This window comes from Pleurodeles waltl, chromosome 11 (genome assembly GCF_031143425.1).
Source record: "Pleurodeles waltl isolate 20211129_DDA chromosome 11, aPleWal1.hap1.20221129, whole genome shotgun sequence".
Taxonomy (NCBI): Eukaryota; Metazoa; Chordata; class Amphibia; order Caudata; family Salamandridae; genus Pleurodeles; species Pleurodeles waltl.
Genome location: NC_090450.1, coordinates 703,348,547 through 703,371,164, shown reverse-complemented (window position 1 = coordinate 703,371,164; position 22,618 = coordinate 703,348,547). Strand labels below are relative to the sequence as shown.

The 22,618-nt window shown below is 46.2% G+C and overlaps 1 protein-coding gene across 1 annotated transcript in view; it reads right to left on the bottom strand.

Moving 5' to 3' along the window:
• LOC138266666 (melanin-concentrating hormone receptor 1-like) overlaps positions 1-22,618 on the bottom strand; it is a 196,863-nt gene that overhangs the window by 147,574 nt on the left and 26,671 nt on the right. Inside the window, exon 2 of the mRNA XM_069215471.1 lies at positions 2,853-4,786. Coding sequence (XP_069071572.1) covers positions 2,853-3,514 — 662 coding nt within the window. The 5' untranslated portion in view covers positions 3,515-4,786. The remainder of the gene's footprint in view (positions 1-2,852; positions 4,787-22,618) is intronic.

Sequence of the window (22,618 nt, the reverse complement as noted above, 5' to 3'; positions counted from 1 at the left end):
GGCCAGAGTTTGGCGCCCCCCCCCTGGGATCACTTGAGGCCCCTCAAGGGGGGCTCGCCCCCCAGTTTGAAGACCTCTGCTCTAGATTATAATATTATGGTTCAATGTCTAGAAGAGGCAGCCAGTGTGTGCAATCATCAGTAGGTCAGCAGGTTTATCATGGAGGATTTTAATCTCCTGCTTTATAAATCACATGTGGGGTCCTCAAGGGTCCATATTAGCTCTGTTTATTTAATATCTATTTAAATCCACTCATGAACCTTATTAAAAAATGACTAAATGAAGTTTCAGCCTTATGCGAATTAATCTCATAATCTATTAAGGGCCACCAACAGGCCACACTCCCAAACACCTTCCTCATATCTTATGATATCAAGCTTTGGATGAAACACACCTCTCTCAAATTAACTGTAGCAATACTGAAAGTATTTTAACAGAAATAAGACCCGGTTCCGAGTACTGACACCTCCCATTAGATCTTAAGCTGTTGGATCAATTTATTCTGCCCAAAACAAGGTGTTTGATAGATGACAACCTTTCTTTCTATTCTCAAATGGGATACACATTCATGAATCTATCTTTCACTTCTTGTTCCCAAATAACCCTGAATATGTATGCAAATAAACTTGATGCCTATCTCAATGGACCAATATTTAACTTGAGAATGGATTATGGGAATAGTTTGTACTTCAATATGATGAAGTATCTCTTAGTAAGCGTCCTAACCCAGGAGGCTGTCAGACAGCAGCTCTCAAGAGGAGGGGCTCAGCTTCTATGTCCCTTCATTGTCTACCAGCGAAGGCCAAGTCAAATTTAAATTTATCTGCCTACAGATGAAGTTGAAAGGTGTGCTCCAATAGTATTTTAAATTCAAAATAAAACCATATACACTACCTCAATGCCTATACTTCGTTGAATGCAGCCTCCTGACCCAATAAACTGCAACTTTCTCGTGTGGGAGGCTCTAAACTGTGGCATGTGTCTTTCCAGTGTCCTCCTGGAACATATTGGCAAACATCTAATTTTCCAAAATTTAAAAACATCTTACATGATTTCTATATTAGTTATTCCTGTTTATTATTTTGCAACGCTTTTGATAGCCGCACCTCAACCCAACTTAATTTAACCCTATAAAATATTGTTGTTCAATACCACAACATCTGCTGCATGCATATATATTTTTAAAGAACCTAATATGCTGGCTGTATATTTGAATATCCCTTTTCATCTATCACATTTAACTAGGTAACAATGCACATGAAATTGCTGCAATACTGATCTTATCTCACATACATATCCATCATAATCAGTTTCCTAATAACCCTTTCATTTGAAACATGAAGAGCCTGATTTAGAGTTTGGCAGACAGGTTGCTCTATCATAAACGTCACGGATATCCCTTCTGATGTATTACGAAGTTCATAGGATATATTGTAGTGGTAATACGCCGTACGGGATATCTGTCACGTTTGTGGCGGAGTAGCCCCATCTATCAAACTCTAAACCAGGCTCAAAGTCAACTATGTAGTAGAATATGGATCTCCACGCAATATAATCCGGATCTCAATGCCGCTAATTTCAGTGTTCCTGGGTGCGATGCAGTGGCGGCCGGCAGCTTTAGGAGGGAGGGGGGCGGGCGAGATACACACTCATTCTTTCACACACAGACATGCACGCACGCACATCCATTAACAACACTCATACCATTCAAACATGCACGCACGCACCAAACATTCATTTTAAAAGATCGCACACACTCATTCTTTCACACACACATGCACCCACGCACATCCATTAACAACACTCATAACACTCAAACATGCACGCGCACACCAAACATTCAATTTAAAACATCACACACAAACACACACACACACACTTACCTTTAGCCTCCAGGTCCCAAGAGGGTTGGGACTGCTGCCTTCCCTCATTGGCTGAGGGAAGGCAGCAGTCCCAGCCTCGTCACAGAGTGGGATGGGGTCAGTGAGACTGCTGACCCCACCCCACTCTGTGACGAAGTGTCACTGATGGACACTCGCCCTGGACACTTCAGGGCTTAAACTGAAGCGCCCAGGGAGAGTGTCAATTGGTGACGCTTTCATCGTCACCCAGGGGAGGGCCTTGAGGCATCTTTGCTGAGCCGAGGAGGTCACACCCATAGGAGCTGTGACCTCCTCAGCACGGCAAAGTTCAGCTCAGGCAGCCAGGAGTGTGCGCAAATCACGCATGTCTGCTCCTGGCTGCCTGAGCTGAACATGGAGAGTATCTGTCAGGCTGACCTTTGTTCAGCCTGACAGACACTCTTCATGAGGGGCAAAAGGTGGGGGGGCGTGGCCCCTCCACGCTAAAGGACGGGTCGCCACTGGTGCGATGTTGTCCTTGGATGAGTTAATCTATGAACATCCTGTCAAATCTGCAGAGCGTCTGTTTTTTGGATGAGACATGACTAAAGTTCAACCTATAACTTGGGATTTTTCCGAGTTAATGAAACTTAAGACAGAACAAGAAATAAACACACAGAAGCAACCCCTGCTCACTGTTTCCGACCTATCCCATTTAAAGTTCATGCATTAATTGGGAGAAATTCTGCTTACATGTTCTCTCACAGGCAAAAAAATCAGGCACTTGGCCCATCATAAACAGCCCGTGGCCTACTGAAGTGAGACCCAGCAACTGTTACCCCATGCTATCCCGGATAATCATGCACATCTAGAGGATAAGACAAGCTGGATCTATGTAACTTTCATAGCCCTTACAGGAAGACAATTGCTTCTAAGACATAAGCTTTAAGAACGGTGTAAGCATTGTCTTACATTTTATGGTTTACGGTAACCTGGTCACAATGAGCTTACCTATCAATGCACAGGACTGTGATGATGGCCACACTGGTGAACTGGTTGTTGAGGTCAATGGCTGTGACTGCACGGCAGAGGAATTCACCAAAGATCCAGCCTTTCTCCTGGATCAGCTGATGGATGATGAATGGCATGCCGACCAGGAAGAGGAGGTCTGCCACAGCCAAGTTCAAGATGTACACATCGGAGATCAGCTTCTGCTTGCAGGTGAGCAGAATGGAGATGACTAGGCCATTTGCCAGCACGCCACAGCCACAGATAAGGGCGTACACCACCGGAAGAACTAATGAGATGGTATTACCCAGGTAGTCTTCATCCACAAAGTCTTTGTCCAAGTCCATCACCGTGGTAGCCTGGGGATCCATGTCAAAATCACAGAACATCATTGGCAAGTTGGAGAGATTGTGCTCTGGGACCCTGGCAGAAAGGTTAAACCCTATGCTGTAGTCCTTCTTTCTGTCCAGCAAAGTAGCCACCAGCTCCACTGGATGAGGCGAGGTGGGACGTAGATCTGCCAATGGCCCGGGGTAGCTGGAGAAGTGGAGCATGGCCATTCTTTTCACAAGCCGTGGAGACCAATAGCTGAAGACTTTTCCATCATCCGGAGGTGCTGGGTTCCACCATCTCCCCCACCAGCAGGGGATTGTAGGGTGCGTCATCAAGACTCATATAAATCATTCCACTCCAATATCATTTTTTGGTTGCCGAACATAGTTTTTGAAAATGTACACTTTGCAAGGCACTATTTTTGAGGGTGAACGTAATCAAGAATGTTTCATAAATGTTGAACCTTAGCTACCATAATATTTAAGAAAAAAGAGTGGCAGGTTTCTCCAGCCAATATCTGACTAGTAAAAAGATGTTGTTATATTCCACTGACCAAACCAAGTCATGGTGAGTGTGTCCCATGACATATTTGTTGGATGCACTAGTATTTTGAGCAGCAATAGGTTGGAACAGTGCTCCTCCAGACACTGGCCTGTGTGGTCCTCAGAAGCCTAAAGACATATTTTTGTTGAAAGCTATAAAATGCGAATGAGGTTTAACTGGGTCACCACGATAGTAATTACTTTGACAGGTTTTATGCTCCAAGACTCACAACAGTTCAAAACAACATACTGTCCTCCGAAGTCCTGTTTATAATTTACTCCTGGAGTGCTCCAGGTTTTAGATGCATGTTAGGCTGTCAAGTAATAAGCCTAGCCCCACTCAGCAGAACCTGCTGTCACTTCCTGAAGTTCTGAATTGCAGCCAGAAGTAACAGTGGTCTTGAACTTGAGAGACCAGTTCGTAGCCTAAATGGACAGGATCTGTTTCATTGTGGCTGTTCCTGGATCCAGCTGAAATTGTGCTTGTAAATGTTTGCACAATGTGCCTGTCCTTTTGTCACCACTGTGCAACAGGAGAGAATGTGCCTTCTTGCAAGGCCCTCCCAAGATATGGAACTTAGCAATACTAGGCATCCAATATGCCTTCGGTCTGGCAACAACATAAGAGTCCCTTTTTGTTATTGTCTCCCATAATAATATCACTGTTTGGAGCATAAACAATTCTAGTCAGGTTTGTTGATTAAGAGTTGTAGCGTCTTCCTGTGTACTGGGCAAATACCTCACCATTAAGGAAGGCGCTGATATCTACTACACAGTAACTTTGTTTTATACCATTGTTGTTCTGGGCCTTTTACATCCTGTTGTGGCCATGAGTTGTTTCATTTGTAGATCTTTTCCAGCCATTTACTGATCACGACTACTTTATATGAAACTAACTTTGCCAATAATGTCCTTCTGTCGTATCCAAGACTCCAGAGAGTAGAACACGGGATCCTTGAAGAACTGTATCCCAGGCCAAAGAAAGAGGTCGGCCCCCAGGGGTCTTCACCGCCAAAGTGTTCTGCTGTCAGAAATTGGGCAACACGCTCTTTTTGTCTGTCACTGAAATAGAGAAGCAAAAAAAGAAGTGAGATTGGGAAAAATAGAGCAGGAGAGAGTGAAGTACATATTGGAGTAAAACCCCACCTCACTTTTTGTGTGGCGCCTCAGGGCTTTAAGCTGGATGAAAAAAGTGGGGGGATCTAAAAAAAGGGAGGCTCTCTGCAATTAGGGGCATGACTTAAACATGAAAAAAACTTAAACACTGTCAGCTCCTGTCACACGAGTAATGGACACAGCCTTTCTTCCAACTGAACTTCTATTTCCCAGTGCCTGGACTGGACACATTATATTTTAACAGCCCTTTTTATACGGATAATCAACTCAGCGTCTTTCTGGATGTTTGTTTGTCACATGGTCCCCCTGAGCTGGTATAATGCACCTGCAGGTGCCTCCATGTTCATCTCGTATGTATTACAGTATGCCACTAGGTGCTCAATAGGACAGTACGGTTTATTTGCTCTATCAATAATAAGAGACAAATAGGACTTTTATTCGGATGTTTTACAGCGCTCTAACGTTTTTTATGTGGTGATTGCAATGATTTCTGTTAATTGTGCAAATAAAGTACACATTCAATTAAAAAAAATGAAAAAAACTACATTGTGTGAGACACAACATCCTGGATATAGTTAGCACTCCGGGAATGCACGACTAAATAAAACATGTGAAATATAAAGAGGAGGAAAACTGCTGAAGTGGATTACTGTAACGTTTTTTATATTCATTTTTCAGAATTAGATCAGTGGGTTTGCCACAAAGGTTAAGGGCATGAATACAGGGTCCGGTAGAGACTCGTCTCAATGTCCGTATTTGATTACCACCAGGTCTAAGACCCGGAGGGCCCAGGCCCACCTAAAGCCGTGTGTGGAGGCCGTAGTCTGGGTGTTCCACGGCTGCGCAAGTAAGAATGGGGCTGGGCCGTCGGACAGCTGGAAGATTCCCTAAAAAGATAGTTTCTGGAGTCACTACACTGCCAGAAAACTCCATGCTTTAGGACGGAGCAGTCTGCCTGTGTACACAGCTAATACATTTACAGAGCTAACCAGCGCTACATTTTGGCAATGAGATTCTGTGACAATATGCACACCTCCAAATGGATTTTTGACCTTTGCTTATTGCTATGCGACCTTAGACATAGCAGTCACGGAAACTTAATAGTTCTTTTTCAAGGCTAAGGAAGCTACGACATAGCAGGTACAATGGCCTAAGTGCACTATTTTAAGATGCTAAGCATACTGCGGCACAGTGTGCCAGGCAAGGCAATTGTTTCTTCTATACTAGCAATTAAAGTGTGAAACAGAGATTATAGCGACCTCGAAGCTTTTTGACTCACCCTAAGCAACCTTTGACACAGCATTCTCTGTGTCTCACTTCTTTCCGCTACATCCTCGAGGAAGCTTTGAACTATAGGGCAAAGCCCTTAACAGTCCTTGACAGAACGCCAAGCACGCTGTGGTATGGCATGCTTGGTGCCCTAAGGTACCTTTTAATTATACCGAGCAAGTTGTGTCTGTGACCTGAAGGCACATCAGGGAAGTTAGATCCTGCCAAGCATGGGGACTGAAGCACTCTCTCTAGAAGGTTGAGTGAGATGCATGCACACTATACTAAAGGATCTCCCAACAAAAAGACCTAGGGGTGGGGAGCTAGTCCGGCCAATTGCCTAATTCAGAGTGACTGCATACATATATGAGGGGCAAATTCAGGCTGTACAGCCAATAAGTGTTGATCAGTGGCCTCACAGAAGTCACAGGTGGAAGAGCTGGGGAGAACTTTACGTCGGTTAATCTATGGAGCAGTATCATAGCCACAGAGCACTGGCAAAGCCAATAGCTCTGCCATTTTGAGTCTGGACTAACATCTTTTAAAAAGCCTGCTGTTGTGAAAAACACAAGCCAAAAAACCAATTGATTTCTGCGTGCAAGGCATCTATGAAATAAAGAATTTAGGACTAAAGGTATGACATTTTCATTTGCAAAAAGTGGTCAAATATTGCGGACTGACATTTTGTGAATGGAAAGAAATATTGTGAATCGACCTATGTACTGGTAGGTCGGCTTCCAAAATTCCAAATGATAGTTGGTAATAAACAGACTTACCGCATTAATATCTAAGAGGTTGTTTGCAAATTGCGACTCACTGTGATTAGATGACATCATGGAGATGGCGACCTGCTGGGGTCAGCAGACCACCATATCTGTGATAGCATTCAAATAAAGTAAACTTCTTTTTAAAATGCTGATATTTTCCTTAAAGGAAAGAGGCTGATTTAAAATAAACAGAGCTACAATGCTGCAAAATCAGAGACAAGCTGCCCAAAATACATTTTTTGTTTTTTACCAAATACCTAACTGACGACTGCATCACAAAATTAGTCTACACAGCTGTGGCAGACAGTAGGACAACAGCATACACAGATAAAGAAAATAACAGACTGAATGTCCCAACACAGACTTTCTGATCCACAAAGAACAAACACCCCTTGAATCACATTATGAAAATCCAACCAAAATAATTAATTTGAAAAAAAAATACAAGATAAATGGATTGGCTAGAAGCAAGTGAGAAAGCTGAATGAAATCTTCCAGATACACACCATACCCAAGTCAGTCTTCCATGGCACCCTCATCTACAGGCCACCCGGCCCCTGTCCAGCCTTCAGCGACTCTATCGCTGACATAATTTCTCCTCATGCACTCGCCTCCTTGACCTACTTCCTCCTCGGTGACCTCAACTGCCATATTGACAGCAGCAACAACACCAACACCGCTTCCCTGCTGGACAACCTCACCACAATAGGACTGAAGCAACTGGTTACCACGCCAACACACATCGCAGGACACACGCTCTGCTCCATTTTTTCCACCAACAACAACATCACAGTCGACAACACCTCCACACTTCACTGGACCGACCATTTCACCAACACCCCATTGACCATTCACTTCCACACGCTCCGATCCCCAAGCAGAAAATGGAGCCAGATCACAGAGGAACAGCTCTCCGACACCCTCAGCAAGTCTTCCCCGCCCCTCACCACAGATACTAACATCTCGGCACAGAATTTCCACCAATGGATCTCTGAATGTGCCAACACCCTAGCACCTCTCCGTAAGATCTCAGCCAAACACCAACGCAAGAAGGCCAGCTGGTTCTCCCCCGCACTCCAGGACTCCAGGTGCACCGGCAGACGGCTAGGGAAAAGATAAAGGAACAGCAAGTCCCTGGAAGATTTAGAGGCTTCCAAAGCGGTCACCAAATACCTCCACCACCTCATCAGAGTCACCAGGAAAGCCACCTTGTAGGACCGCATCAGCACCACTGCTCACAACACCAACAGTCCTTCGCCGTGGTCAGAGTTTGCCACCACCCAATCATAAACAGCAAGCATCCCTCCATCTCAAGACCTCTACAACAGGCTAGCCAACTTCTTCCACTGGAAAATCAAAGACAAACACAACAGCTTCGGATCCCAAGACCCTCCGAGCCCTCCAACAATCCGCCAGATCTATCCCATCGAACCACCACAGACTCTACACTGCTGGACCACCCTCACCACAGACAAGACCTGCACCATCATGAGCAGCATCCACTCCGGAGCCCCTATGGACCCCTGTCCTCACCATATTTTTAACAAGGCCAACACATCAATTGCACCCAAGCTCCAATACACCCTAAACTGTTACATAGAGGCCGTCACTTCCCAAGAGGACTGCAAGCACACTGAGATCTGCCCGCTCTTGAAGAAACCCACAACGGACCCCCTGGACCTCAAGAATTACCACCCCATCTCTCTACTGCCTTTCCCAGCCGAGGTCATTGAAAAGGCCATCAATGCTCAGCTCCGTAAGCACATTGAGGATAACAACATCCTGGACACTTCTCAATCAGGCTTCAGGAGCAATCACAGCACAGAGACCGCCCTCCTCACCACCACAGATGACATCCACTCAACCACTGCCATGCAGCAGCCCTCATACTACTGGACCTATCGGCTGCCTTCGACATGGTCTCACACCACACCCTCTGCTCCAGGCTCCACACAGCTGGCATCCGCGGAAAGGTCCTACAATGGATACGCTCCTTCCTGTCTGGCCGAAAACAAAGAGTGGAGACTACTGCCTTACCTGTCAGAACCTACGGAGATCAGCTGCAGAGTTCCACAGGGGTCCTCCTTGAGCCCCACACTCTTCAATGTCTACACGGCCCCGTTCGCATCCATCACCAGAGACCACGGACTGAACATCATCTCCTACACCAACAATACCCAGCTAATCATCTCACTGACTGAAAACCCCACTACTCCCAGGAAGAACTTCCACAACGGGATGGAAGCCGTTGCTGCCTGGATGAAGGACAGCTGCCTTGAGCTCAACTCTTACAAAACCGAGGTCCTTATCCTGGGACCATACACATCAGTCTGGGACAACTCCTGGTGGCCAATGACTCTCGGGACCACCCCCACCCCAACAAACCATACACACAAGCTCAGAGTCATCCTGGGCTCATCGCTCACCATGACCCGCCAAGTCAACTCAGTCACATCCTCCTGCTTTGACACACTCCAACTTCTCCGGAAGATCTACAAATAGATCCCAATGGACTGCACAAAACTGTAACCCTTGCCCTGGTTACCAGCAGACTCGACTATGGCTACACCTTCTACGCCAGTACCACCCAGAAGAGCCTCAAGAAATTACAGCACATCCAAAATGCCTTTGCCAGACTCATCCTGGACATTCCCCGCTGCGAACATATCTCTAATCACCTATGAGACCTCCACTGGCTCCCTATCGAGAAGAGAATTAACTTCAAGCTCCTCGTCCACAGTTACAAGGCCCTCCACAACCTAGGACCTGCCTACCTCAACCACAGCATCACCTTCTACTCCCCCACCAGACCTCTCCACTCTGCTCAACAAGCACTAGCCACCATACCCCACATATGGAAGACCTCGGCTGGTCGGAGATCCTTCACCTACCTAGCAGCAAAGAACTGGAACACCCTTCCCCTGCACTTCTGGCAGTCACCATCGCTACCCCACTTCAGGAAGGATGTTAAAACCTTCGACTGAAGCTCAGATGACAAACCCCCTTAGCGCCTTCAGACCTTTATGGATGAGTAGTTGCGCTTTACACATTCTAATTGATTGATTGAATTGCATGGAGGAATTCTTCACTGTCAGAAAGAAGTTCAAAAATCTGTGTCTTTCCTTGTGCAAGAAACAAACTTAAGCAGAAACAAATGGTTCTAGCAGATAATGGACACGTATGTGAAATTTAGAAAACAATTAAATCTACCAAATGTTGGATGCTTTGCCATGTCACAAAGAAAGCCGATCAAGGCTGATAAAAGAGATCATGAGAGCATTTGTTATAATGAACGCAATAAAACTGATCTTTCATCCGGAGGATCACTTTCCTGTTGCCACCAGGTGAGTAGTGACCTTTATAGTAACTGAGCAGAAAAAAGGCAACAAAAGTATCTAACAGGCCTAGTGATGTAACAACAAGCATCTAAAAGACAACACAAGAAACAAACTATTATATCGATTTAGAATACATATGAGAAGACCCTGAAAACAAGTAAGGCGTTCAACTTTAAAATAGTGAAAGATATTGCTCCCAAAGACATCGTCACAATGAGGAAAGTTGGGCAGGAGGAGGTCTTCACTAGGCTAAGGGGCTAAATACCCACAAGTTCCTGAGAACAGATTGCAAGGGAATGAGATCTGCAACTGGCTATGGACATCTAGCTCCCATAACCCCCAGTAACATCCCTCCTTTACCTTATCCAAGTATCACTTCTCCCTCCTTTCACAAAGGTGTCTCAGGCAATCCGCACAGTGTGTACACTGTTCATTAACCTTATTCAAGTTATCACCACAAGTGAGCTTTTTAACCAATGCTCTACTTTTTGTTTAATTGTTAATCACACATATCCAGAACAGTGAGAGACAAAATTCTACACAAAAGCAGAATTTGAATTTTAGTGCTTAAAGGTGGAAGGTAATTCCAAAATTCGTAATGATAGTTGGTCATAAACAGACTTGCCTCATCAATGTTTAAGAGGTTGATTACAAATTGCAACTCACTACGATTAGATGTCATCACGGAGATGGCGACCTGCTGGGGTCAGCAGACCACCATATCTGTGGTCACATCTAATGTTATTTTATTGCTTTAAAAATGTATTTACTCTCTCTTTCTTAAACTTAATGTTACATGTTTGTATTATTGTGACCTTTGATGGCGAAAAGTTGCTGACTAAAGTGATATTGAAGGAGGAGTGGGCAATGAAGAGGCACCAGGTAACAGGCAACAATCAACAAAGTGTATTAGATACAGACAACATTTCTACAATGTTGACATGACTGAGAAACAAAAGAATACATACCATTAGGGTTTATTTGATGATACCATTGGACATACCCTCTGCCCAGGGCCATCCTGGAACAGCTGCAGGCCTTGCCCAGTGGGGATTAGCAGCAGGGCAGCTATCCTCTGTGCTTGCTGGTTAGCACTGTCAGATTTCCACAGGCAGGGATGTTTTGGCTGAAGTGTATGTCTAAAGTGCATGATATGTAACTGTCTGAGGGGCTATGATAGCACAGCTAACCACAAAGGGTGGAAACCACTGCTTGATAGTTTTGAATCCTAATTATAAGGTCGTTGAGAAATAAATTTAAACCCCATCTTGCAGGGGAATAGCATAGTATTTATGAATTATTTCCTTTCCATAATTCACAGAAATTACATTTTATTGTAAATGACAGATTTCAACAAATGAGAAGGTTGCAAAATATTATAGTATGTGACTAATTATACCAGTATTATGCAATCCGGTTTTCATTATGCGTTTGTCTGTTTCATACAGTATAAAAAAGAATAATATATAGCATGTTCTTAAGCTATGGTTTATAAAACACACTGCCTCGTGGTTGGTTATGGTGTCATGAGAGCTTCATAAAGCAATACGGATCTAAGGCCGTATGAATTCTAAACCTGTCCTGTGCACCCCCCATCCTACTTTCAGCAGCCGGTGGGGCATCAGGCTGCAGAACACTGACTGCTCTGATGTCTTCCCTTTCCGTGCTCCATGAAGGTCTGCCATGGGACTTCTAGCATGGGAAGAGGGAGCTATGTGGACTCATCAGAGCCAGTAAAGTGTGACTGACTCGTTGCATGCTTGAAGCACTGTGTAGTAGTGGAAACGCTGCAACAGCCACATAGGTCCACTTTTTGCTGCTGATTTATTTATTTTTTAAATGAAAAACTGAGTAACACTACTAAACAAAATTGGAAATAATACATACTTTGACTTGCTAACTCTTTTCTGGGCACTAAATAACTCGAGTCAATGTCCTTCGCTTTATGCAAAGCTTTCAGTAAGGGTTGAGAGTACAGTGGGTGCAGAAGGCAACGGTAAATATATCTCAAGGGTAAATATATGTTAAGTTGCTTTGGAAAAAAACATAAGTGTGACACAAAATAGCTTCCTAAATCAGAATTATTACCATTATTCCACCCATCACGTCTTGCATATTTCAGGAATAATATAGTGCTGTATTTTTATTTTAAAAACAACACCTTAACTGATGTGTATATCTATAATTGCAGTACATGTTTTATTTACTTTCCATATCAAGGCAAAACTATTTCAGGTTGTTTCTGTTATCTCACTGTATTTGATCCTTAGCTGCCTTCTAATTAGACTTTAAAGTTGCTGTATTTTGTTGTGGGGTTCTACAATTGAGGAAAGGTGATAACATCCGCTTCCTTTCCTGTTGACTTTACACCTAACCACACAACTAGTGGGACCCGGGTAAAAAAACAAACCAATGCTGGCCCTATCCTCGCAACCTTCCAAAACACTTTCCAGCATTTATAACAAAGGTTGCATTTTTAAAGCATACTGTGACAGTCACTGATCAAATTTGGAGAGTATTTAAAGAAAAATGTGAAACTGGGTTGAGAATACTCCCTGGCGAAACATTTTGGACACCTAGGGGCATATTTACAGGAAAGTGGCGCATCGGTCCTAATGCAGCACATTTCTTGCGTCACCCATGCCCCACCTAACGACACCATGGTTGCGCCATATTTACAATAGGGTGCACCATGGCGGTCGTTAGGACAACAGCGTCACAATTTTTGATGCTATTGTGGCGTTTTGCTGCACTAACGTCAAAAATTTTGACACTAGTGCAGCAAAGCACAGGGAGGCCCATTGATTAAAATTGGTGCATCATTTTAACGCCTGCTCTGAGCAGTCATTAAAAATGACGGGAAAAAATGGTGCAGTGAAATGTTGTAAATTTCACTGCCCCATTTTTTCGGGCCTCCCTGCGTTGGAACGCCCCCCTTGCATACATTATGCCTGGCACAGGCATAATGTGGCGTAAGGGTTTACAAAGTTGTGCAATGCACGCTTCGCACCACTTTGTAAATAAGGCGCTGGAGAAAGGCCTCCTTAATGCCGCCTTAGTGTAAAAGAAAATGAAGCTAGGGCGGCGCAAGGTGGCGCTAGGGGCTTGTAATCATGCCCCCTAGTATTTATTAAGATTTAGGATAATTTTCAGTTAATCCACGGGCGGGGTGTTTTCCAACAATTTTTGGAGAAAGAGGAATTTTGAGCATTTTAATGCACACCGGACAAGCAGCATTTCCTAAAACACAATAACATTTAAACCCACTTTTACATAGGACTTGTAGCTTCTCTCCAATGATTACTTGACGGACGACAAGTAGCAATGGTACTTTTAAAAGCACTCTTCACTAGCAGTGATTAGAACTTGTTAGTGTTTGAAAAAATACAAAGCGCTTAGAAATAGGGCGCTTTTATGACAGTTTGGTGTATATTAAAAGATGAAAGAGCTCGAATTGATTCAGTCAGATGCAAGGAAAAAATATACTTGGAGTATTCCCTGTCAGGTGATTGTTTCTGACTCAATCCTTTCATTGTTTCAGAGACACGACCTATAATGAAACCTAACCATTCATCTTCAGTGTACAAAGTAAAATATGCGCACATAATACTATGCCCCTTGATGCCACTTACAGAGATCCATCCTGTGAGCAACGATAATAAGCCTGAAATAAGTTTCAGCAAAGGGCAAACATGTGCTTTTACCTCTGTGCCCGTCCAGATGCAGGAGAGGTCAACCGATGGTGACAGATCTAAGTATAACTTTCTAGGGCCACAGCAGAAACTGTTCACTGATTCCACAGGTAACAGAAAAGGTCTGGATTTCCTTAGAAAGGAAGCCTATGAAGCAGGAGCCATGGATATCCAGCCCAGCGACACAACACCCTATAATGAACCACTTACTTACCGTTAATCTTAATTACCCAGAATAGGAATCCCTCTTTTCCTAGGCCTAAAATCAATGAGGTATCGGTAATGTTAATTACCCAGATTAGGAATCATCCTTGTCCTTGGCCTAAATTCAAGGAGGAATCCTGGCTCTTCGACAGTCCATTCACATGCTCACAATGCCAAAATGAATATTTTTAAAGAGACATAGGGTCACAAACACCTTGTTTCTATATCTATTCCCTAAAGGCATAAATAGTCCTTCCCTCCAAACCTTCCCCCATCAATTTACAAAGTTTATAAAACAATGGAGATGCAACAACAGCACGGAGGGGAGCAAATGGACGGGGGCGAGGAGGATTCCTAATCTGGCTAATGAAGATAACCAATAAGTGATTGATTCATACTCCACATGGAGTCCTCCTGGTCCCAGTTCTAAAATCACGAGGATTTACCAGGTAAGAAGTTGCACCACCATTTGAATGTGGGCCAGATTTACTTCATTCAACAGTTTCTTTATTGCTGAAGAGATTATAGTAGAACCAATATTTTCATATGCTGAATTTCCTGGTGATCAACATCAATAGGACTTGCAGATTTATCCTCACACTATTTAGCAAAAAAAAAGCCAATGTTTCTTGTACGAGAGTAGGGTAGAACCTCTCCTTGAAGACTGGATTTTGAGAACCACTTTTTCAGAACAACCTAAACCTTTCGGTCCTAACCACTGAACAACCAGGCTGTTAGATTGAGAAGGTGGTACTGAGAGAAAGTCAGCTGTTGTGGGAATCGCAGTCAGGGTGGGCTGACCTGTAGGTGAAAGAACCCCTTTTGGACATGGTCAAGGAAAGGGAACCAAGCCAGTACGGGGCTACTACGATCACTTTGACACCCTCCACTTCAATCTTCTGCAGAGCACTTGGCAGGAGGGGAATGGTAGAAAAAGCATAAAGCCACCACTGAGGCCATGGGACTGACATGGCATCGACTGTCAAGGCCTGAGGAGACAACTCCTGGGTGCACAATTTTGGACACATTTCATTGTCCAGGGAGGAAAACAGGTCCAATCACGGGGTTTGATACTTGATTAAATTGTAGAAAAGTGGTACATCACTGAGGATAGTAAGTTGCAACTCAGACTGCCTGCCGAAAAATTAAACACTCCCTTGATGTACACTGCACTCAATGCCAGTGGATGAGCTTCCGCTCAAACAAATATCTTAGATGTCAAGTGTTTGAGAGGATCAGTCCTCCGTCTTCGTCCTCCCTTGATGGTTCAAATAGCACCTTGCTACTAAGTTGTCGGTTCTTCTTAACACATTTCTGCCTTCTAACTGTGCCCGAAAAGCTTCCTTCCAGTTGGAAGACTGAATCCTTTCCCAGGGAGACCGTGGGGCTTTCTGCTCCAGACCATCCAGAACTGAAACCCAGGCCCTAAGACTGGCAACCGTGGTCAATGGAGCTGGAGATGGATAGTGAAAAAGCACCCCACCCCCTCGCTAGGTTCCTGTCCTCTAGTCAATATGACAGATCTTGGACTACCCTGGGGGTCACTGGAATCCATTGCTTGTCATTTACTGAGTGTGGGGACCAATGTGCCAGAATGTGATTGATCACTGGCTTCAGGTGAAAATGCACCCAGGGAATCACTGCTGTGGACGCTGCTAATAGATCCTGTGACAGATTCCGGATGTTGCACATGATCGAAAAACTCCTGTCGCCTGGCAGAAACATTGCACCCATGTGTGTGTTGAAACAGGCTCCAATGAACTGTTGGACTTGCAATGGAATTAGTTGTGATTTCCGATGGTTTAACAGCAGGCCCAGCTCTTTCAATAGCGTGGTCACCTTGACAACATTTCCTTCTGCCTTTAAAAGAGAAGAAGCAGAAAGTAACCAGTCACCCAAGTATGGAAAGACAGATACACTTTTAGGTTGTAAAGAAGACACAACATGGTCCAAAATATCAAGGGGAAAACATGCAGTCATGTCCCCATGCCAAAGGGGAGAGCCTGAAACTGGAAGTGTTGATTGTATGGAGCAAATCTCAAGAACTGCTGACTGTCCACATGAATCGAGGCTTGAAAGTAGGCATCTTCCAGGTCTAATGTCATGAGATACTCACCTTTGGTGACCAAAGAGATGACAGATTGTAGCATCACCATCTTGAATTGTTCAACTAACATAAACTTGTTCAAAGCCTTGAGAGCTGACACTGGACGATATATCCTGTCCATCTTAGGCACCATTTGTTTTTGTTCAAGTGGGAATGGTACAGCCGTACCTTTGTCCTGTAGAGCTTGAACTCCTGATGTAGTTCTAAGCGCCTTACATTGTCTCTTGGCAGTGGAGGATTTCTGACATTCGCCACAGGCTTTTCTTTGAACTTGATCTGATAACCATGTTGAACTACTGAAAGGACCCTGGTGTCTGTGATTTTCTGAGCCCACTGGCGAATAAATTGCTTTAGCCTTCTCCATACTATCATATATTATTTTTTGTTGGATGTTGTCTTGGTTTTGCAAGGTAGTAGCCTGGGATTTATTATAGAATGCAGCCCCCCCCCCCCCGGGCCCTTCTTCAGAAGGGTTGCTTCACTTGAGAATTAAATGCTGACTTCTTCTGAGAAAAATACTTCTTATGTGGATAACTCTTGAACGGTGACCATATTTTACTCTCATCAGCAGCTTTCTGAACCAGATGGTCAAGTTTGGAGCTTAATGACTTCTGACCAAAAAAAGGTAACTCATAGAGCAAGGCCCGTTGGCTGGACTCCAATTTCCAGAACTTCAGCCACAAATCTCTTCTACTGGCTATTGATGACCCTGCCACAGATGAAGAAGCACAAAAACGGTTGAATGTAATATCAGAGCATCTCCATAATGGCCAATAAGAAAGTCAGATCATCCTTTGCCTGCAAACATTCAGAAAGTGCATGGAAATCTTTCAATAACACTTGCATGGTGTGCGCCGCATAAGTATTGGCTTTGATTGCATCAGTGGCTGCTGCATAACATTCTTATCTGTAGTATCCGATAATGTAGAATCTTCAGAAGTCAGTCAAGAGGCTCATGACACTGAAGCTAGAATCATATTTACTTTCAGAGTTTGAGGGAAACTCTCTTCAAAATTCTCATGTAGATACCTTTTGTTAAGAAATCTTGGTGTGGCAGGCTTATCAATGCTCTTCCATTTTGGTAGCATCAATATGTTATTGAAAGATTCTTGCTATCTGGAGTGTTATACAGCGCAAACATATCTTCTTGATTCTGAACTTTTTCTTTGAAACCTAGTAATCCCGTATATGTCTTAGCACGTCTCCCAACGGAGGTGTTTGTATATATCTAGCCTTAGGTTTGTGATCCTGCCTAACGCCATCCTCCAGCCTCATCCTCTTAGACTGAGGTTCTGCAAATGCAGTATCCACTGGTTCCTCTATGAGGAATTGAAGAATTGAAGATCCACTGTAGGATTCTACAGAATCTCCTCTGATTCCCCATCCGGAGCAGGCTTTAAATTCTGCAGTTTAGCAGTGGCTTTTCTAGCTGCCATTGCTACTTAAGAAATTGAACATGCTACAGCTCCACCCATTTATCATTTATATTAGTTTAAGTGGAACCTACATCTCTCCCTGCCCGACTCAGATGCCAAGGAAAAGACCAGTTGCCTTGCCCCCACCTGCTGCCAGTGGCATAACTTTAGCCCCCGCAGTCCCTGTAGTGCTGAGGGGCCCTGAGCTCCAGGCCCCCCCCTCAACACAGTACGCTGACTGGCTTCCTCTCTGGGTCCAGGGGCAGGGGGGCGCTCCATTTGCTTTGCAGGGGGACCCCCTAAGTTTCGTTACCCTAGTGATGCTCTATGATTCACACCGGTGTGGGCCCAGGAAAGCTTTTCATTGAGCACCCGCTTACCCGCACTGTAAATATCCTCCTCACCCCAGGTGAGTACATGGGCAGGGAGACAATAGCAAGAGGTATGGGGGACAACAATCAACCACTCACTGTGCGAAGCAGTGAATGCTGTTTATTCACCAATGTAACAGTGCATAAGTATAGAAATTAAAAAAAGAACAAAGTTATTAAAAAAAAGTATTTAAGAAATGCATGACATATCTGTGTGACGAGCATCTCAGAGGTCATAAAAACATCAACAGGAGGAGGGTTGGAGGGAGGGACTACTTATGCCTTCAGGGAATGGGCAAGAAACAAGGTGTTTGTGGCTCTATGTCTCCTTAAGATTTTTAGTTTTAGTATTGTGGGCAGGTGAGTGGGCTGTCGGAAGGGTGGGACGCCTTATGATTTTAGGACTGGGATGAGGAGGGCTACATGAGGGAAAATGCCCTGCCGAACAGACACATCAGTAACCCAAGGTACTGCTATCTTAGTCCAGCGGCATCGCAGGTTACCATAACACATTTGGTGGATTTCCTCTCATCACTGCAAGGATCTGAGATTGTCATGAAATTAGAGCTAACACTGTGCTCAATCTCACAGTGCCTTAGGGTGTGCAGACCTGATAATTCTCCAAACTGGTTCTCCAGAGAGCTAAATATGGCTCTGCATAGCCTCCTGCATGGAACTATTGGAAGTCCTCTTCCCTGGTTACCATGTACATAGTCTCCTCACTGTGACTGGCCACAGAGCAATGTGTTCATCTTGTCTCCTGGAGATTCCTTCATAAATACAAGAGACCTGTAGTACGGTTAACAGTATCATTTGTTACTAATCAGAAACGAACCTCCAACATTACATGTAAGCTACTCCACGTCACGGGTCAGACCCCCTTTGGGTCTAAATACCCAGGTGTTACTACGTTACAGGTAGCCACAATAATAATACTGAAGCCCTACTCAGCCCCTAAGAGTACCCTCCTCAGTTTGGCAGCAGGCCCCCCCCATATCCTCAGTAGACTGGCACCATCCCATGTGATCAGCAAGAGGGAAATGTCCATGCAAGGTACACGCTGTGCAGAGACTCACTTGCTGCCTTTCTCTACGAGAAGAGCGCTGGGGAGCAGATACCCCGACAATCAATCAATCAATCAATTACTGCATTTGTAAAGCGCGCTACATACCCGCGAGGGTCTCAAGGCGCTGGGGAGGGGGGGGTGCTACTGGTCGAAGAGCCAGGTCTTGAGGAGTCTTCTGAAGGCCAGCAGGTCCTGGGTCTGTCGTAGGATGGTGGGGAGAGTGTTCCAGGTCTTGGCGGCGAGGTAGGAGAAGGATCTGCCGCCGGCGGTGGTTTTTCGGATGCGGGGGACTGTGGCGAGGGCGAGGTTGGCTGAGCGGAGGCTTCGGGTGGGGGTGTGGAAGCTGAGTCGGTTGTTGAGGTAGGTGGGTCCGGTGTTGTGCAGTGTTTTGTGTGCGTGGATCAGGAGCTTGAAGGTGATCCTTTTGTTGACGGGGAGCCAGTGCAGGCCTCTCAGGTGGAGTGTGATGTGGCTGCGGCGGGGGACATCGAGGATGAGTCGGGCCGAGGTGTTCTGGATGCGTTGGAGTCGTCTCAGGAGCTTGTTTGTAATTCCTGAGTAGAGGGCGTTCCCGTAGTCGAGTCTGTTGGTGATGAGGGCCTGGGTAACGTTTTTTCTCGTGTCGAGGGGGATCCATTTGAAGATCCTGCGGAGCATATGGAGGGTGTTGAAGCAGGACGCGGAGACGGCGTTGACTTGCCTGGTCATGGAGAGAGTGGAGTCGAGGATGACCCCCAGGTTGCGTGCGTGGTCCGTGGGTTCCGGGGCTGTGCCTAGTGACGTGGGCCACCAAGAGTCGTCCCAGGCTGATGGGGTGGGTCCGAGAATGAGGACCTCTGTCTTGTCTGAGTTCAGCTTCAGTCTGCTGTCCTTCATCCAGTCCGCGACGGCCTTCATTCCTCGGTGGAGGTTAGCTTTGGCGGTGTGGGGATCTTCGGTGAGGGATATGATCAGCTGGGTGTCATTGGCGTAGGAGATGATGTTGAGGTTGTGTTGTCGTGCGACGTGGGCGAGGGGGGCCATGTAGATATTGAACAGTGTCGGGCTGAGGGTGGATCCCTGTGGTACGCCGCAGATGATCTCGGTGGTTTCGGAGCGGAAGGGTGGGAGGCGGACGCTCTGGGTTCTGCCGGAGAGGAAGGATGTGGTCCAGGCCAGGGCCTTCTCTTGGATACCGGCGTCATGGAGGCGTGCTGATAGGGTGCGGTGGCAGACCGTGTCAAAGGCTGCTGATAGGTCCAGGAGGATGAGGGCGGCTGTTTCTCCTTTGTCCATCAGGGTCCGGATGTCGTCAGTGGCGGCGATGAGGGCGGTCTCAGTGCTGTGGTTGCTGCGGAAACCGGATTGGGAAGGGTCCAGGATGTTGTTGACTTCGAGGTAGCGGGTCAGCTGTTTGTTGACAATCTTCTCGGTCACTTTTGCCGGGAAAGGGAGCAGGGAGATGGGCCGGAAGTTCTTGAGGTCCATGGGGTCCGCCTTGGGCTTCTTCAGAAGGGCGTTGATCTCGGCGTGCTTCCAGGTTTCTCGGAAGGTTGCTGTCTCGAAGGAACAGTTGATTGTTTTCCGGAGGTGGGGCGCGATGGCTGCGCTGACTTTGTTGAAGACGTGGTGAGGGCAGGGGTCCGATGGGGATCCGGAGTGGATGGAGTTCATGGTTTTGATGGTGTCTTCGTTGCTGACGCTGGACCAGATGGTCAGGCGACTGGTGCGAGTGGTAGTCGCAGAAGTGGTGGACTCGGTGGTGGGTGCGGGGGGGTCGGGGTTGAAGCTGTCGTGGATGTCGGTGATCTTGCGGTGGAAGAAGGTGGCCAGGGAGTCGCACAGGTCTTGAGATGGCGGGATGTCGTTGGTGATGGAGCTGGGGTTGGAGAGTTCTTTCACGATGCTGAAGAGCTCTTTGGTGTTGTGTGCGTTGTTGTCTAGGCGGTCCTTGAAGGCGGTCTTCTTGGCGGTCCTAATGAGTTGGTGATGACTGCGGGTGGCGCTCTTGAGGGCTGTGTGGTTGTCTGGTGTTCGGTCGTGGAGCCATTTCTTCTCCAGCTTCCGACAGGTGTGCTTGGTGATCCGGAGGTCCTCGGTGAACCAGGCGGCTTTCTTGTTGGTGTGGTTGGTTGTAAAGGTCTTGAGAGGGGCGAGGGTGCTGGGGCAGTCGTTGATCCACTGTGTGAGGTTGGTCGCGGCGGTGTCTGGGTCGGTGGGGTCGGTGGGTGGTCTCAGGGTGAGGGCGGTAGTCAGTTGGTCCTCGGTGACCTTGCCCCAGCAGCGGCGTGGTAGCTGTTGGGTGCGGTGGTGTGTGGTGGGTTTTCTGAAGGTGAAGTGGACGCATTTGTGGTCGGTCCAGTGTGGTTCGTTGGTGTGGTTGAAGGAGACGTGGGGGCTTGCGGAGAAGATGGGGTCGAGCGTGTGTCCAGCGGCGTGAGTGGGTGTCGTTACGAGCTGTTTGAGTCCGAGGTTGGCGAGGTTGTCAATCAGGGAGGTGGAGTTGGCGTTGTTGTTGTTCTCGAGGTGGAAGTTCAGGTCCCCGAGGAGGATGTAGTCCGTGGAAGCGAGGGCATGGGTGCTGATGAGGTCGGCGATGGTGTCACTGAACTGTGGGTGGGGTCCATAGTGGTCATGTGTTTTACCCTCGCCTTCTATTTGGATACCTTTTTGTGCAGCTTTCTCCAATTTTCTAAGAAATGTTGGTTTTCCAGCTAACAGTCCATATAATAGGTAACGTCAAATCCCAGAATACAATGTGTTATTACATACAAAGGCCAGTATCGGCTGAAAAATAGGGCATGGGCTTTATTTGGCCAGGGATTCCCAGATGTATGAAGGAACAATGCATGCGTGACCCACGCATGCCTGAACAACGAGGTTGGTACACGGTTGCATGCCTTTGCAACGATTGTTTGTTGTAAAAGCATGCCTATTAAAATCATGAGTGGAACGGCATGCGTGGTTCTAGCTTGCCACCCCCCACCCGCCCTAAAAACATAACTACCCGACCCCACCCTAAAAACACAACCAACCTGACCAACCCACTCCCACTAAAAACCCACGTACCCTGACCCCCCACCACCGGCCCTAAAAACACAAGTACCCCAACCCCCTCACCGCCTTAAAATTACAAGTGCCCGACCCCCCCACCCACCCTAAAATCACAAGTACACTGGCCCCCATCACCCACCCTGAAAACATATATATCATGCCACCCACCTACCCTAAAAACATAACTACCCGACACTCCATCACCTGCCCTAAAAACACTACTACCCAAACCCCCACCACTTGCACTAGAAACATAACTACCCCGGCCCCCTTCCACCCTAAAAACCTAACTACCCAACCCCCGCCAGCTGCACTAGAAATATAACTACTCCGCCCCACCAGCCTTAAAAACATAACTACCCTGCCCCCAACCGCCCTAAAAACATAACTACCCCAACCCCACCTGCCCTAAAAACACTACTATCCTGACCCCCCCACCTGCCCTAAAGACACTACAACCCGGACCCCCCAACTGCCCTAAAAGCATAACAACCCGACTCCCCACCTGCCCTAAAA